This window comes from Arabidopsis thaliana, chromosome 2, assembly GCF_000001735.4.
Source record: "Arabidopsis thaliana chromosome 2, partial sequence".
Classification (NCBI taxonomy): domain Eukaryota; kingdom Viridiplantae; phylum Streptophyta; class Magnoliopsida; order Brassicales; family Brassicaceae; genus Arabidopsis; species Arabidopsis thaliana.
Window position 1 is genome coordinate 18,541,335 of NC_003071.7, and position 17,284 is coordinate 18,558,618.

Sequence of the window (17,284 nt, forward strand, 5' to 3'; positions counted from 1 at the left end):
TTATTACTAAATATTTTGCTAACGATTCTTATGTATAGTTGCATTGTTAAATAATAATATAGTCATGAATTTCCTTACTATAAGAAACGTATTTAATTTCTTACTATTATAATTTATAATGAATGGTCTTGTTTGTAACACAAACAACATATTTCTACCACAATCTGCACTTTTGATATTTTAATCAAATTAGTGATATACAGACGTATATGTATATAGATCCCGAGAGATAGAAGCAGAATGGAGCTAAAACATGTGATCTTTATCTTTGGGAATAAAGTGGCCAAGAAAAGAAAAAGCAAGCAATTAGAAAGACCAAACTCAAAGCAGTAGCAGAAGAGAATAACAATACGAAGAAGAAAATAATTAAGAGCATATTGTTCAAATAAATTAACTCTTTCTTTTCACCTCTCAGCCATTTTTTTAAAAGAAAGAAAAGAGAAAAAGAACATGTGCGGCAAATACCAATGATCATGTCTTGCGGGAAGAGGAAACACTTGCAATACTTGAAATGTAAAGGGCTAAAGGAGCAAGTATTATTGGGAAAACATGGTATTGAGGCCATCTAAAATACTTTTACGGTACATTCCGAAGTTGTATGTTAAAGCTCAAAATTGATAATGCATGAAATGATTTTAGTCTTTTTCTTACATTTTCAACTATTGGTTTTAACCCACTTTTACAAACCGTAGTTACAGAGAGAAACACTAGTACTAAATTCACTTATAATATTTAAGGTCATTGGAGATCCACCAAAAATACTTGTAATTCCTACCTAGGATTGTGAAAGACCATCTCGAATCATGATCCCAAGGATCGAAGTCTTTGGAGATGCCAACAAACAAATTGGATTGCAATTCATCGCAAATGGTACAAATATCCAAAATCTTGCCTCGTGTTTTCTAAATTGAGAATCTTAGAACACTACATCACAAACGTTTGGATCATACACAAATGTAGAACAAAAAAGAAGATTTAATTGAAAAATCAATTGCGGAAACCATGTTCCAAATTACAAACAAAAAGGAAGTATCACCAAAGACATAAACCCTAACAGTGTTACCTATTCTCTATCACATTATCAAAATCCCAAAATGGTTCCTCAAAAACTCTGATTTGCCATATCCAATTATTCTTCATGACCTTTCCCAATAAAAGAGAGTAATAATTACAGAGAGATCTAATGTTTATCCTATATGAGAAAAAGTACCTGTGTGTGTTTCACAGTTTCATCATACATCATCATGCTCAGAGTGTTTTGGTGCGGTCATATGTAGATAGGTTTAATATCATTTGGTCCAAAACTTGCTGAGCATGTTGGACACTTCTTTTGTCGAGTTCCTGTGAGCTTTTGCACACATGGGTTGCAGAACAAATGGTAGCACTTCGTAATCACCACCTAGTTTGTTAAGCCAAAGACCAAAACCAATCAGCAATCACGCACGCAGTTGACTAAAAGATTCAAGGGATCATGATTTGAGCGTCTTGCTGAGATCTAAATAATGGAGAGCAGTGACTCTTTACCTCTTTTGGGCGATCGTTGCAGGCCTTACACTTCAGAATTTCTTTAAATTCACTGAGTTCTTGTCGGAGCTTTTGAATGGCCGATGATCCTTCTATGAGAGACCGAAGACGAGAAACTTTCTTTTTGGCTATTTCCATTTCCTCCTCTATCCTTCTCCTATTGAACCTGATATACGCAGAAAAGAACGATACCTTCATCACTAACACTTGTTTATGACTATTAATTAGGATAGAGAAGATGGAGGGAGCAATTGATTTACCTTTCAATCTCCAGTTCCAGTTCTAATGCCCCATAATCCAGCCGACTTTGCTCAACTTTAGAATGGGACTCCTCCAGCCTTGACCTAGCTTGTTCCAAGCCATTCCCGATGTCTGCACGTTTCTTTTGCAGATTTTCAAGAGAAACAGACTTTTGATATTTATCTTCCGCTAGTTTCTGAAACTGATCTGTGCAGAACCTCAACTGCAAGGAAAAAGAAAAACACCTTAGTCAAAGTCTCACAATAAGGAGGCTTACAATTTGAGCATACGGGCACACACAGATATACCTGATCTTCAATTCTTGATGATTTCTTGGATAGGAAACTGGCATATGCACTGCCTTGCTGTATATCCTTATCCATGATGTATTTATCGATAAGCAGAGTATCTTGCATCTGCCTAGAAGTTATGCCTTCCAAGAAAAGCTGAAACAACAATGGGCGAGCAAAAAATTACATCTCATTGTCTGATCCAAGTAACAAACCATCCTTTTTTTCATGATATTCTAGCAAAACATACAAGGTATAACCACAGAAATTGGTCCATGCCCATTAAAACGATCCATCAATCTCTGAATAAATGTAACACTACTAGATATAAGAGTAAGTGAGAAGTCACAGAGATAGATCAGATAGAGGAACTAGAAGAGTTTGGACACGATACCTTGATGTTATAGTCATCCCTCTCTGTAACTTGAAGCAAAAGCTGTTGGTTTTGCGGTACAATGTCCTCATAGGCACTTCCAATTGTCTAAAAGAATATAGTTACTGTAAATCGATACGCAACATCAAGGTTTTTAAAATATGTTAAGAACAAAGAAACACGAAATTTCATAAGCCAACCTGTATTTCAGAAAGATATGTTCCATGTTCTTCATGTTTAGATTTCAAGATATCAGAATGCTTGGCGACATCCCTGAAACAGAAAAGACTTATCCTTGTCAAACAAAAAACTCTCAAAGAATTCCTATGGAAGAACTGCGTGATTGCATCTATAAATTGCAGACTTCTACTTATACTTATTTACCTTTTACAATCATCCATTTTCTGCCTTAAATCAGCAATCTCTGCTTCCGCAGCAGCCAACATTTGTTGGGAAACGGCTTCAGCTTCATTTGCTGCCTTAACGCGCAACTCCAGATTTTGCTCATCAAGGGATGATTTCAAACTCTGAACATGAGCCCAAGCCCTGTACTCCTGTTCCTTGGCTTCAGCTATGTCCCTGCCATAGCACATTATCGACAGTGATGCTTAAGGCAATATACCAACCGCATTATAATAATGTGTTCAGTCAAGATAAGAAGATAAACAAATCCTAACACATCCAAAAGAGTTTTTATCAGATGGAACTGTAAAAATAGATCAGATATTAAAAGCTGTCATGGATAAATTGAAAATGTGAACATAAGTTTCTTCAGAAACGCAAGAAAAATTAACAACAAACTTTCAGCAAGATTCGATAGTTCAGTCAGAAGGCAAGATTAATAACAGCACTTGTTGTTATACTATATATTTGGACAGTGAGAAGGGGAAGATAAGGAAACTTTTCTCTAAGAATTGAAATCTTAGATATCGTTATATATAGTTGTGCTTACCTCGCATCAGTGGACTCACGTTTATACATGTCCAGAAACAACTTTAACTCCTCATGACTGTTCTTCAAATCACAAACCTGCATGACAGACTCCAATCAATTGAAAGTAAAGAACATAACAACTACCACTTTGCCAACCAAAGACATTTAACAAGATTTAAATTGCTAATCCGCCTTTTCACTATACTTTTTCCAAGAAATAATGCAAAGTAACAATAACCAATATGAACACTGTCAACATATATAAGTCATGGGCAGTACACTGAAAAAGGTAGATACATTGCATCATACCGTAGCATTCAGGTCACCTAACTGAGAAGCATAATCAGCTGATCTCAATTGCAATGCTTCATACTCTTTTGTCTGTTCACCAATTAAGCTTATTAAGTAAGCATAACATAAACTGTAACAATAAGCATCAATCACTGTTCACATTATTTCCCACCTTCCTACATAGAACCCCAGAGAGGGACTGGACATCAGCCCGCAGAGAATGAATACCTCCAGCAGTCTCTTTATAATTGTTTAATTGACTACGCATGGAACTCATTTCCTCGGGGAACGAAGAAATTAATGCCTTCATATCTGCAAAGATTTCTTTTCTACCTGACATACGAATAACTTAATCAGACTCCAAAGTGAAACAGGTGTGGGTGGGAGATACAGAATTGGAAGTCAAAGTAATCAATTTGTGACCTCGCTCTCTTGATATATTTCCCAGCCTAGTCTTGATTCGCATTTTTTCATCCAGTTGTTTCTGTATCTCCGAATCCAAAGAAGCCATTCTAGAATCAGTAACAGCAGACGTCTTTCGAGAAACATCACCTAGTTCATTTTTTATATTTATCTCCCTTTCCTTCCAGACTATACTATCTTTTTCAACCTGAAATTTTCGAATGGAGGAAAGCTTCACAACTAAATATACAACGTAAATTTTATAAACATAGATACAAAATGAAAATCGCAAACCAGATATAACCTGCAGTTTCTCAAGTAAAGCCATATACTGGAAAACTGCTTCTTTGGATTTTTCTAGCTGGTCTTTCAAAGAAAGGCAGGCTTGAGAAGATGAGATGCACCTCACAGACTTTGACTTGTTCTGTTAGAAAACTCTTACATCAGTTTTAGCAATAGGAAGAGGCTACCATTCCACAAATTTTCATATATCAAACCCCATACAGAGACAAACTAATACAAATACCCCAATTGGATCAATACACTGACCTGTAAATTACTCATTTTTCCAAGCATCTTTGTCCTCTCCTCATGAAGATTTTTTAGCTGTTGTAGCCTGCCTGAAGCCAGGACCTACCGAAACCAGGCCGTTATCAACCCAAAACTTAAAGAATTACCAATGAAAACAAATCAGAAAAACAAAGATACCGTTAACTCTTTCAGAACTGTTTCCATGTCTTGCAGATCCCTTTGTTTATCCCTCTCCCGATCACTGGTAGCAAGCTTATTTCCAAGACTCAACACTGGGAAAAACGCCCCAGCTGTTGCATCCCTTTCTGCTCTCAATGCTGACAAGTCACCATTACACTGCTGAAGCTCCACAACCTCATCCTCTAGCTCCCCTTCGAATAGACCAAATAAAGTATAATATCAGTTGATGCGGTAGTCAAGAAGCATTAATCCAAAAGCAGGCATGTAAACTAAAATAAATTTTAACTCTTTGAATTTCTTAACTGTGGCTACTGTCAGTATTGAAATCTTACATCTTAAGGTAAACGGGTAATTTATCAACAAAATTAAGATGCTTCACTTATGTGGATGTATGTCATTCTCAAAGAATTACCAGCTTCTCTATCTCCTAAAATCTACCGAAATATATAAATATGGGTAAATGGTATAAAAGAAAACTAAGAAGTTCATGTCTCAGAAGGGTTTTGTACACCCATCAGTTCGCTAATGAGTATATCTTCCACAGCTACATGTCTTCTTAACAGCTGGCTCTACCATAGAGGTTTTCTTCCAGTCTTAATGTATCTCTCTCTTCAATCTTAATCTCTATGATCTAAATCCAATCATGGCTATTAAACAACTGAGTAGTGCTGGACATAAATACACAGGCGTGGAATTGGAAGATTCACAATTTGATCACCTCTACTTACACTTATCCTCATCAATCAAAAGCGAGATATGATTTCAGTAGCTTTTCATGTATATAGGACCTTTTTTTGTCAAGCCACGTATATGATTACAAATTTACATTTGATGCATGAATACTATATCCATATAAACAATGCCAATTAAAAAATCCATTTTAACAGTATATAGTCGAGTGAGACGAGACTAAGTAGCTACCTCTTATTCGTTTGAGGTCTACTCTAACTTTAGCATCAGCATCGCGATGACTCTGCAATTCTCTAGAAAGTGATTTGAACTTCACAAGTACATCATCTAGATCCCCTCTGAAACTTTTAATTTCTGATTCCAACTCACTCAGAGCTAGCTGACCGCACAAATCTAGAAAAGAAAGCAATTCCACATAGGACCTGGGTTAATACTAAAATGTTATAAAGGCCATAACAAGAGCTGACAATTGATCGCAGTGGAAGTCATACCTTTACCAAGATTGGTTCTGAGAACTGTGGGATATAATTCATCCTTCAGACACCTCAAATCCTCTGTCGCGGCTACTAGATTATACAAGGTTTGCGTCATCTGGCTTGACGTATTCACTCCATTTTCTTCCATCTGATTCGAGCAGATATTGGATGAGGAGCTCTCAGTAGCACCAGTTTCAAGTAGCCGGTTGATGAAATCGTTTTTCACGGCTGGAGAAGACCCATCTGTGTAGCAATTTAAAGTTAACCTTTCAAAAAGTCATATTTGTAACATATAAAACCAAATCTAAACTAGATCCTAGCACTAACAGAACGAAGAAAAGGCGGGCTTAAGTTGTTCATACCCTCCTTGTTTACAAACCTATGAGCTCCGCTGCTTGAATCACTCACACGAACAGAGCATGATTCCACTGAAGCTGTAAGCTGCTATACAAGCATTAATTAGTTCTCTAGAAAAAGAGATCTAATCCAAGTTCTATTAGAATCGAAAGCAAATTCAGTGTTACCTTTTCCCAAGACTTATGGACAGTCTTCAAACTGGAGTTGTATGGTAATTGTTTTTCCTTGATCTGAGAGAGTTTATCCTCAAGAATAGAACACTCAACCTGCTGAGCCTCTAGCTTTTGTGATAGCTTAAGATTTTGGAACTGAAGAACTGCAGTATCAAGCTGTATCAAACGAAAACAAACTCCTTAAGAGAGAGAATCCCAATTCCAAAATAGACCAAATTCGAGACAAAAGACATTCAGTATATGAATCTCTAATAGCTGGAAAGCTATGATTGATTGGATAAGTAAGAGAATAGATGTAAAGGGCATGCACAAGGGGGAGATGAAGAAGAAAGAAACCTTGTCCTCGGAGGAGGGCCAAAAGAAAGGCTGTTTCTTTACGGCGGCTGCAGCTTCAGAAGGTGATATGGAGCTAAAGTGACGCCTTTTACGGTCAGGCTCGCCTGTGCTCGCCATTGAAAAACCCTAGAATCGCCAATTAACAGGATTAAGCCTTGTCTCACATCACCATCAGATTGAGTTTGAGGAAGCTCGAATACAAATCCCCCAAACCCAATGAGAAAACCCTAAACGATCCAAAGCTACGTGATTGCTTTAACCGAGGTAATTCCAATTGCTCCGCAGCTCTCCTTCGGAATAAAAAAAAACAAACAAAAAGAAACCCTAATCTCACAGGTCTTCCAAATTCGATCAGACTCTAATGCTATCAAACGCAAACAGACTTTGTCTGATCTTTGTGCGACTTAGATATTACAAACCGAGAACACACACAGCACTCACAGAAACAAAAACAAGAGTGAAAAGAAAGAGAGAGAGAAGAGAGAGTTGAAGTTAATTCGAGTACGATGGCGTAATTTTGTGAACATCTGGAGGGCACTTTCGGGAATTACATATTCCACTTACAGTATATAAGCATCGGCCGTCCATAGAATCTCCAACGATCCGAGCCGCACGATCACGGTTCGTTAAAGGAATAGAGAGAAAAACATAACTAATCTTCTAATAAAAATTAATCAACAATAAAAGAAAAAAAAAGAAGCAAATTAAGTAGTCTTATAAATATAAAATCTACCGTTTGTAATAATTTTTTTGTTATCGTGTGATTCAAACCTGATAGTAAATTAGTAAGAAATAAAACAAAAAGATAGAAACAAATACAGTAATTTGAAGTCTCAAGACGAAAGTAGAAATAAAACAATTTGGTTTATCAATCGATTTTTGTTGCGAGTTTTTGTTGCCTCTCTTGCTCAACTTGGACAAGCAAAGTTAAGAGCGCTTCACAAACTTGAGCAGCATCAGCTTCTAAAGGAACCTCGTTCAAGGAAGAGTACACCATCCAGGCATGGTCTAGTTTACGTTTGGGTCTAACAACCACAGAACCAGGAACCTCTGCGTCACAGCAAGTCACTAGCCCGTCACTCTTTTCACCGTATCTGACTTGAAGTAGCTGAGCGCAAGCAGCCATTGCAGCACCAAGTGGCATTACCACTGGCAGTTTTGCGGCTTGGTTTGTCAGAGGAAGTTCAGCGTGTGCTACGTGTGATAAAGTGGATAGAACCGCTGGGCTAATGCTAGCTTCTGTGCGGAATGAAACCGTGGGGAGTTCTCGGGGAAGCGGATGATTCTTCAAGAATTCTTTTCTTCTCTCGTATGTTAAATCTTCCAATGCTTGAATGTCACCCTTCACAATGTTCCAAGGAATTCATCAGAAAGATCAGCAGAGCAATAGAATCCAGAAACAAAATAAGTTTTGGTTTATCCCTAGTTTCTCGGTTCCACCTAACTAAGGATTTTAACAGGCAATCACAAGAAGCTGATATAATGCAACTGAAATGACTTTGTTAGATCAGGAATGTTGCAAACCTTTATGACTTTGGAGATTAGAATCTCCATCATCTTTCTCAAATTGACGTAATCACCTAGTTGTCCTTCACGGAGGATATCTGTAGCTATTGGGCTTCCACCATATGGACTCTGCGCCAGTACCAACCCAGCGACCTTATCCTTTAGTTCAGGCCAGTATAGTGATAAAGCAGCAGCTGCATCTATGCCTCCTTTGCTATGCCCAAGAAGTAGAACCCGCTTATTAGATCCCCAACAGAGTTCCTCTATGTATTCCTTTATCTCTCTCGCATTTTTCTCAACCGAGGACTGATATATAAACATTTCTCCATATATTAGTATGCTATACACCAAATGTAACTGTACTAAGTTGAGTTAGTTATGATTACCTCGCTGTGAATCTTCGCAATATGACACGCCAAACCCATCTTTGAGAATTTCGTTTTCGTATCCACAAAATATAGAGGTCCATGATTGCTGAAAAGACCTAAAAAAAATTCAACTAATTTTGAGAGTCCTAATATACAGTAATGTAGTTTAAGTGGCTGGCAGCAAAGAATAAGAATTGCTACCTGGAACCAATAAGTACACCACTGTATTTGGAAGCCTGTGTACACCATGCCTGGATATAAAAACCAGATCAACGCAGCCATTTAGTAAAAAACAGGATGTTAAACAGCATATTGAAAAGGCCACAAAGCACACAAAACATGCAACTACAACCAATTCATACCCGATGTCTTCCAGAATTTTATTGAACCTATCAGTTCCATCTTCAACAGGAGGCATCTCCGGGGCACGCTGTAACCATCCTATGTCATCTGCCGAGCCACGAACAGTCCTCCGTGCCCGCTCAATGAGCCTGATTGAATTAAAATAGATCAATCACCCAAATGCTGAAAACTTGACAAGAAGTAGTAGTGTATAGAGATTATTGTATTGCTTCAGTTTCACATATTCATAGTATTAAGATTTTACATATCTACTAGTATGGGGAATTTGTATCTGTAATACAAAGTACACGTACCCTTGGAACATTGAAATTCCATTTAAATTTAACCGATTCGAAGTCACTATTGCATTTGTTGCCTGTGGCAGAATCTCTGTAGATTCCCTCGACGGGCTGTTGGCATCAGATGTAGATGCCTCTGAAGAAGTTGAAAACCTTTCACCAGGCGAAATGCATACACTCACTGGGGAATTCCCGTCAACTCCGGAAGTTGATCGTAACAACTCATGGGGGTGGGAAATAGTATCCTTGCCACCATATTCTACTGAAGAAAGCATTGAAAGAACAGATGCTAAGCAAAGCCTGAATTATGTTACGGTGACGATAAGATCCTAACACCATAAATATCTGCTAAGCATATTTTCCATAAGTAAAGCCTAGCATATGAACGTGGAATTGCATACTGAGTACGACATCAACAGATAGAAAGAAAGGGTACCTGAATAGTCAGAAAAACAGCTCCCTAAGTAAGACGTTGCTTGAGTTATATAAGAAGCAGCTTCATTAAGAGCTGGTAAAGAATTAAACACTTGTGGTGCAACCGCATTGTCCCCATTACCACCGCCCTGGCCATGGAAAAATTACTGATATTAGAATGGTAGTCTCAATGCATAAAGAACCAAAAATTACGAATATCCTCTTTAACCCCATTTTAATCAACTTATATGTTTCCGTTGATATAGAAACCAAGAGAACGTTAAGTTGACTCCAAACAGAATTCCATTAAGATGAGAGCATAAAGCAAGTATAGTTTCTGAAAGTATTATCTAAAAAGTGAGAAAAGGAAGCCACAATACTTACAACAAGAGGCGTGACAGATTCTCCGTCTCTGGATTGACCAGCTTCTCCCATTTTGATCAATTTCTAACAACATAAACAAACACACAATCAAATATAAAATCCTTCATATATTCATGCCAATGAACAACAAGTAAAGAAGAATTACAAAGACTAAGCCTATGAAATGATAGCTTTTCCAAATAGCAATTTCAAAATTTTAAGCTTCCATGTTTCTTCTAAAAATTTCGGAAAGCACCGATTTTAAACTGATTAACGAAGGTTGCTTAACATGTCAAAATACCAAATCCATAAAAAATAGAAAAGAAGACGTGAAAAAAAGAAATCCAGCGGGAAGAGTCTCGAATCCGGTTAATGAAACGGCAAACAACATTAGGAATTGATAACATGCAAGTGAAAACACAGACGCTCTCAATTTTTGCATTGATGACAAATAAACAACAAAGTTGATGACCGGATCCAAAAATCGGCAACAAGTTTGGGAAGAACGGATTGAGGAAGAAGAATCAACTAATCAGAATTCGGGAAACGTAGAAAAGGTACCTGGAGCTTTAGGAATGTGGGATCAAAACGAAACATAGACACAAGGAGACAGTTTCTTCAACGATTCGGATCATATTGTCCTAAGCCGCGGGGAAAAGAAACCTCGTGAAGAAAATAGAAACGCGATTTCAATTTTGACGACCAACGTGGAACCAGAGGCACTAGAGACGCAACACGTGTAAATTGGCTCAGTGATCAAGATTGAATTATAAGATTAGGCTATTATTTAATTATACATTAATATGGGCCACTACTGGGCCCAATTACAAGTCTTCCTTCTACATACAAACGACACCGTTACATGTACAACCAAAAGCAAATTATATTACAGCGTCAAAAAGACTATCCCATTGTGTGATTCAGGGAGATCGACGATAATAGTACCTACAAGAAAGCAACAAAAATGAGTTTGCTTTGGATTATTCAAAAGAAAGAAGACGGGCGACACATATAAACTTACACGAATATTTTGACGGTGAAGATGGAGGAGTATTTTCGAAGAAGACGCTCAACAGTGTACCATTGAGATCGGTCTGATCCGTCTTGGTAACCAATACGTGGCATGTGGAGTGAGGCTTTTTGAGGAGAGAACATTACCATACCAGAAATGACAACACAAGTGTTAAGCTCTTTGGGAGCACTTTTGTTTATAATTCCAAATATGATGAAACTTTAAAGAAAGAAAGTAATTAAGTTCGTACCTGATTTCTGAGAAGCAGAGAATGAAGCTTTGGCTAAGCAACTTTCAAGGTCTGGAATTGAAATGCTACTACGTGGGACTTTACGCCTCGAATTGTAAGATTGTGTAACTGCAACTGCCACCCAAAGAGGCTTGCTTGCTTGTGTGTTTTGTTGGTCATCATTGTCTACACAACACAAAATACATGAGAACTCTTTGATGTTGTTAGAAAATGAAAGGAAGATAGAAAAAAAAAAAGTTGCAGACCATCAATTTTTATGAGATGCAGGTCTCCAAGATGAAGGTCTTTAAACTCGGATGCTCGGTGATAAGCAGTGGGTACAGTATTAGACAGTTTTGACAGAGCATCAAACATTCCACCACGTCCCCAGTTTCCAGAGTCATCAACACAGCTGCCATAAAATCAATATTTGGAAGTTTTAGAGGTTTGGTTTTTAGATGAACAATTGAAATGAAGTTTTACCTGAATATGATTGCTGGCTCATGAGAGACAGTTGATGGATTTGTACAGTCTCCAAAGACAAAGTTAACAGATCCTGCATCTGAGCTGGAATCAACATCATCAGGCAAAATCGGTTCTTCCACGGACAAAGACTGATAACCGTGTGCTCCCCACGTGGCTAACTTCTTCTCTTCTGCCTTTTTCCTGGCAGCCTCAATTCTCAGATTTCTTTCCTCAGATAAGTTCTTTCTATTTCCCAACTCAATAATTTTTTCATCCTTGCTTGATCGTGCAGCTTCCTTCAATTTCTCAACCCATGAAAGGTAAGAAGCTTCATCAAGCTCGGAATCCAGACTTGCAGATGATGTATTTCCTAGCAAAGTGTCGCTCGAATTAATTTCAAACCTTCTTTCTTCCTTGTCTGGTTCAACGTTTTGACGTATTGCAACAACTTTCTCAGCAAGAGAACTTATTTCTACCATTTTCAGGTTATCAGACTCTTCATTGTGAATCTCCTCGGGATCAAACCTTTGTAAACCAAACACTAGAGACCGCAAATCACCACCATCTTCTTCTTTCTCTTCCATGTTATCTCCCACAACATTATGACTAAGCTGCAACTTTCTCTCTGCCCTCCTCAAAATAACCTGAAACACACGCATTTAGATTTTGATAATGCTTTTTGATGACTTTGTGTTTTGAAACACTACGACAGTCACAGACCTCTTCCACAGAATGTTCAGTAACGAGGTTTATAGACAGCACATGACTGATTTGTCCAATTCGATGAGCTCGTTGCAAAGCTTGTTTATCCACCTGTGGGTTCCAGTCTTGTTCATAAAATATAACCTGCATATTCAAAAGCACTTGAATAAGCACTAGAAACAAATCATATTTATCTTTCTCTATGCCGATGTATTCCATTTCCGCAAGAAATAATATGGAAAAACAAAAGCCAGAAATAACGAACAGTATCAGCAGCAACAAGATTCAAACCGACTCCCCCTGCTCTTGTAGAGATCATGAAAACAAAGGCATTGCTTCCATCAACTTCAGAATCCAATCCTCTTTCTGTTTTCGCGCTGAAATTCTTTATCGCAGCAAAACGTTCTTCAGCCCGTACTGATCCATCAAGGCGCTCATACGAATACCTACGAAGCTCCATAAAATCCTGTATTTGTTATAAGCTACATGTCAGTGTAGTCAATGATGCACAGATGTTATAGAACAAAAAATAGCTCTATAAGAAAACCTGCAAAATGTCAAGTGTTGAGGTCATTTGGGAAAAGAGGAGGACACGATGGCCACTATCATGGAGCCTTTTGAGCAATTGATCCAAAACCAAAAGCTTACCACTTGCCTGTCAGAACGCAATTATTAGTGAACAAAACCTTTTTTATTCAATGAAAACTTATAGCGAGGTGTTAGTGAACAATTGGGATACCTGAACAAGGTGTTCACCCTCTTCAAAAGGCTCTGGTTCGATACCTGGAAATAAGTAAGGGTGGCTACATGCTTTTCTTAGCTGTATCACCTGCTCAAGGAAATAGATAGGGAGATAAACAAAAATCACATATATTTCACTAAACATACAATTTATGAAATAAGAGTTAAGTGATAATAAACATCAGAAACTAACTCACAATATTTTGTAAAGACGTATGATTTGATCCTCCAGAAGACAGTTCAAGAAGCCCTGGAAGCTCTTTCCTCAAAATGGAAGTATATATCTTCTTTTGAAGACTGACGAGCGGAACCATTCTATCATAAAAGTACAGAACAATAATCATACAATATCAATAGAGCACCCGCAAATAATTTTAGAGGAAAGGATTAGCTATACAAGGTGCAAGATTTTACACAGTTAGCTCCGTGAGAGGTGGCAGCACCAGATTTCCAGACTCAATGAGCAAAGATTTTGTACGCCTCAGCATAAAGGCACCTAAGATGAACTTCAGACTCTTATATGTTTCCTTGTCATTAGATACATCAAGACCTGTTTTAACACATAGGAAACACACAAGTTAGTTTAGAACTCTTACCTCTTCCGAATGAATATCCACACAAAAATGTCAGAGTGCTTAGCGCACTATATGGCTAGTGCCAGCGAACCTGATAGACCGTCCCCAGTCTCTTTGAATGCGGAAAGGAACTGGTCCAGTGTCCCAAAAACTAGTGGCATGCAAAAATGCATCAGAGCCCAAAGTTCGGTAAGATTGTTCTGGATAGGTGTGCCAGTAATCAAGAGACGTCGTGGAATGAGGAATTGCTCAAGTAAGACATTATACAGAACCTGTGACATAGCCAACTTGTATCTTAGATGATTTCCCAGGATAAAATGTTCATACAGCCAGGACACGTACAACCTAATTACTAGCCAGACAGTTTTTTAACTATAGAAGCCTAAAGAAGGTCTATTATGATACAGTAATACCATATGACATCTAGCAACTAAAGATCTATCATTCAGTGCACAAGTCAATGGATTGTAAAGTTAGACATAAGTGAACCATACACTGTTAGGATTCTTGAGTCTTTGAGCTTCATCAATTATAGCATATTGCCAAGGAATTTGAGAAAGAAAGTCTTGATCCACCAATGCTATGTCATATGTTGTCAGCAATACATCAAATGGTAAGAAATGTCCCTGACAACAAAATAGAAGAAGGCTATAAATAAAACACAAAACTTTCAAACCCCAAGTTCATAAGAAGTTACCCAAAGACTATTTCTTTTTGACTCTCACTTTACTATATGAAAGACTAAGTTCAAAACTCACCTTAGAACTCTTCTTGACATGATCATACATTGACTTACGCATATCCAGACGGCAATACTTATCGCCAACATATCTAAGAACTTCAAGATTTGGAGTGAACCTATTTATCTCTGATACCCAACCATCCGTTACACTTAAGGGACATAGCACCACTGTCACATATTAATTAGAACCTTTATTAACACCCATATGACATCAGAAATTTCCTACTGAATCAGAAAATGTAACAAGCAGATCTCATTGACTCACGAAATGGCCCAGGCAAGCCTTGACGAAACTTCAAATAACTCAGGAAAGAGATTGCTTGGAGAGTCTTTCCCAATCCCATCTGGTCCAATTCTTCAATTAGACTAATACACAAACACAATCAAGGATAACATTTCAAAACGATGGAATCATGGAAGTACCTCGTCTCCTGCAAATAGAAACAAAACCATACATGGATTAATCGAAGTTCGGTTACTTTGATTTTTGCATTAATTTAATCGAACTATCCTAAACTTGAGCACAAATAAGGAACTGAAATGGATTCGAAGACCAACCGAGAACGACATTGACGCCGAGTAGATATTTCTGTATAAGCCAAGAGACACCTTCGACTTGGTGAGGCTTTAGAGTCGCCGTGACCCCAAATTCACTACAATCCGGAGGTGTGTTGCTAAATTTCGCCTCCTTCTCGAGTATAATTTCCGCCGCCGCTTCAAGTCGCCGTTCATACTCCATCGTCGTGGAAGGGACTTTTGGCGGTGAACTCTCTTTTGACATTTTTTCTTCGTCATACGCTACCGTTTCGAGGAAAAGAACCGAGACCGGTTGAACCGGGAATTAACTAAGACCGGAAAAGGAAAATAGAAGCTCAATAAACGACGTCGTTTATTTTCGTCTCTCGTTTTTTTATTGACTTTAGATTTTTGTTTTAAACAATAATTTAGATTGACCAAATATATTGATTTATTTATAAAAAAAAAATAAAAAAATTTGATAAACGACTTATATTTATTTTATTTTACTCGAGAAATTACTAAAATGGATTTCCGACATGAAGTTGGCCGAATATAATTCGTTAACAAATCATTTTAGGTGCTATAAAATAAATCATAAGGGGAAATACTAAGATAATTATATGAAAGTCCATTTGGGGAAATAATCACAAAGCTTCCAAAATACAGACAAGTGGTGTGGATGGTGTGACGTCAGCAGATTCGGCATCGACGGCTCAAATGATGAGAAGAGAGACACGAAGGACCTACGCTCAATCACCTTTAATTCCATTGTTGGCAATATGGTCAAATATTAAACATTTAATCAAACTTATAATCATTTTAATAACACTCTTTTTGATTTTAAATATTTTGGTAGCACTAATATTCTCCCACCATTACTCCTCCATTCACTCTTAAAACTCCTCGAGTGCTGCTTAATGGTACCAAGGAATCCATCTCTATGTTCCCAACACATATCACACATCCATTTTACTGCCGTATACCATAAGTAAATTTTGCTCTTAATTATACTCACGATTTGTGCTCATATTTTTGTGATTTAAACTGTATTTATGCGTGGATGGATAATACATGATAAAATCATTCGGCTGGTCATGTAGGTTACGTAATCCAACAATTTCTGAAATAATCTATATTTGCATTATTATTTGACCATGTCTCATCGACCAATCGCAACAAAATTGGTTTTGCGTGTAACCAAGAAATACGACTTTTAAAAGATAGTAATTGGCGAAAACTGTTTCATTCATGCCATCTCGATGGTGTAAAATTTAGAAGATACTAGTTGACATACATAATTTACAAGATTTTGTATATGCAATATTTGGGTATTTTTAGTTATCAAACTAGTTAGTACCATACTTTTATCTCAATAATACTACCAAAGTTTAGAGTTTGCAAAATTTTAATTAATTAATGCAAAAAAATCGGATTGCTTGGCATGTAAATACTTGCAAACTCCTATCTATAAAAGTATAAAGAATACGTTCAACGGTTCATAACTGCCAACTCCACATATTTATCAAGTATCTAACCAGCTAATTAATATCATAACGTTCAAAAACATGTAGATTGATATCATGGCGTAACTTGTAATTTATAAAATATGGGCGCCCTTTGGTTTGACATTGTTTATTGAAGATCATTGTTCCGAAGACTTGTCTCTAAATGTTCTCCAAACTGAAGACATATGAATGAGGGTTCTATGATTTTAACGTTGAAATCCGAAACCATAATGAGTTTCTTTAACAATTTAATAATGTTTCAGTCCCAACTCGCAAAAAGTATTTTATTATAATCGAAGTGGGTCGATTTGAAGCTTCATTAAAACAAAATATTAGTTGATTTAGCCAATGAGATTAACGCACAAAATGAATCGATGTTAGTGGAAATTTTATACAAGTATTGATTATTACTTGTAATAAAAAGGGAACTCTTATTAGTTTTTTATTTGATTACAACATAATTATCCACAAGACACATACATACAACATAAAATGTCCATATCTATCATTAGGATCAACTTGAGAAGTGTCGGTGATCAGTACTTCTCGGTTCTTGTTGTCTGCTCCAATCTTTCTATCTTGATGTACACGTATTTCTTATAACCAACTATTCAATATTATGAGTGAATCTATTGACAATAATTTTGTTAGTTTCATGAGCAACAACTAAAAATATACCAATTGATTAACGGTACATGTGTCGTGT

The 17,284-nt window shown here is 37.2% G+C and overlaps 3 protein-coding genes across 8 annotated transcripts; all 3 read right to left on the reverse strand.

Annotated features, from left to right (window-relative positions):
• Positions 1-840: 840 nt before the first annotated feature.
• Positions 841-7,318, reverse strand: HUB1 (histone mono-ubiquitination 1). Of its 2 annotated transcripts, NM_130060.4 has the most exons (19): positions 6,797-7,318; positions 6,455-6,616; positions 6,293-6,371; positions 5,946-6,173; positions 5,686-5,847; positions 4,762-4,955; positions 4,603-4,686; positions 4,358-4,477; positions 4,075-4,261; positions 3,824-3,984; positions 3,670-3,741; positions 3,380-3,456; positions 2,812-3,006; positions 2,628-2,700; positions 2,449-2,535; positions 2,073-2,210; positions 1,785-1,987; positions 1,525-1,690; positions 841-1,399 (listed from the first exon to the last, which is right to left on the reverse strand). In NM_130060.4, the coding sequence occupies exons 1-19, from the start codon at positions 6,911-6,913 to the stop codon at positions 1,268-1,270; spliced, it is 2,637 nt and encodes an 878-aa protein (NP_182022.2). In that variant the 5' UTR covers positions 6,914-7,318; the 3' UTR covers positions 841-1,267. The 2 variants fall into 2 exon arrangements, with proteins under 2 accessions (NP_182022.2, NP_001323852.1); NM_001337108.1 differs by lacking the exons at positions 841-1,399; positions 1,525-1,690; positions 1,785-1,987; positions 2,073-2,210 and adding an exon at positions 2,213-2,372 and having other exon boundaries at positions 6,797-7,312.
• A 160-nt stretch (positions 7,319-7,478) lies between these two features.
• On the reverse strand, positions 7,479-10,837 carry AT2G44970 (alpha/beta-Hydrolases superfamily protein). 3 transcript variants are annotated; one of them, NM_180097.4, is made up of 9 exons: positions 10,650-10,837; positions 10,110-10,172; positions 9,748-9,874; positions 9,327-9,573; positions 9,033-9,161; positions 8,872-8,921; positions 8,689-8,786; positions 8,321-8,608; positions 7,479-8,138 (listed from the first exon to the last, which is right to left on the reverse strand). In NM_180097.4, the coding sequence occupies exons 1-9, from the start codon at positions 10,683-10,685 to the stop codon at positions 7,665-7,667; spliced, it is 1,512 nt and encodes a 503-aa protein (NP_850428.1). In that variant the 5' UTR covers positions 10,686-10,837; the 3' UTR covers positions 7,479-7,664. The 3 variants fall into 3 exon arrangements, with proteins under 3 accessions (NP_850428.1, NP_001324373.1, NP_001078060.1); NM_001337109.1 differs by lacking the exon at positions 10,650-10,837 and adding an exon at positions 10,255-10,637; NM_001084591.1 differs by having other exon boundaries at positions 7,489-8,138; positions 9,327-9,570; positions 10,650-10,825.
• A 1-nt stretch (position 10,838) lies between these two features.
• ASG3 (SNF2 domain-containing protein / helicase domain-containing protein) lies at positions 10,839-15,340 on the reverse strand (the record flags this gene model as incomplete). Of its 3 annotated transcripts, NM_001337110.1 has the most annotated exons (17): positions 10,839-11,033; positions 11,110-11,224; positions 11,351-11,515; positions 11,596-11,741; positions 11,813-12,438; positions 12,515-12,640; positions 12,762-12,962; positions 13,044-13,151; positions 13,236-13,325; positions 13,435-13,552; positions 13,652-13,787; positions 13,904-14,084; positions 14,307-14,438; positions 14,571-14,722; positions 14,820-14,898; positions 14,978-14,985; positions 15,113-15,340. In NM_001337110.1, the coding sequence occupies 17 exons, from the start codon at positions 15,333-15,335 to the stop codon at positions 11,009-11,011; spliced, it is 2,631 nt and encodes an 876-aa protein (NP_001323711.1). The 3 variants fall into 3 exon arrangements, with proteins under 3 accessions (NP_001323711.1, NP_973689.2, NP_182025.2); NM_201960.3 differs by lacking the exon at positions 14,978-14,985 and having other exon boundaries at positions 10,848-11,033; positions 14,820-14,909; positions 15,113-15,335; NM_130063.2 differs by lacking the exons at positions 10,839-11,033; positions 14,978-14,985 and having other exon boundaries at positions 11,106-11,224; positions 12,762-12,841; positions 12,872-12,962; ... (2 more) ...; positions 14,820-14,909; positions 15,113-15,335.
• Between the last annotated feature and the right edge of the window lie 1,944 nt (positions 15,341-17,284).

What these genes read in the sequence shown, in the direction of transcription:
- HUB1 (NM_130060.4), bottom strand. Translation starts at nt 6,913, where the DNA reads ATGGCGAGCACAGGCGAGCCTGACCGTAAAAGGCGTCACTTTAGCTCC. An exon ending in CTTTACTTGAGAAACTGCAG is followed by an intron (nt 4,262 to 4,357) that starts GTTATATCTGGT and finishes CGAAAATTTCAG; the next exon opens with GTTGAAAAAGATAGTATAGT. An exon ending in CGTGAGTCCACTGATGCGAG is followed by an intron (nt 3,007 to 3,379) that starts GTAAGCACAACT and finishes GTGCTATGGCAG; the next exon opens with GGACATAGCTGAAGCCAAGG.
- AT2G44970 (NM_180097.4), bottom strand. Translation starts at nt 10,685, where the DNA reads ATGTTTCGTTTTGATCCCACATTCCTAAAGCTCCAG. An exon ending in GGAATTTCAATGTTCCAAGG is followed by an intron (nt 9,162 to 9,326) that starts GTACGTGTACTT and finishes TAATTCAATCAG; the next exon opens with GCTCATTGAGCGGGCACGGA. An exon ending in AAAATTCTGGAAGACATCGG is followed by an intron (nt 8,922 to 9,032) that starts GTATGAATTGGT and finishes TTTTATATCCAG; the next exon opens with GCATGGTGTACACAGGCTTC.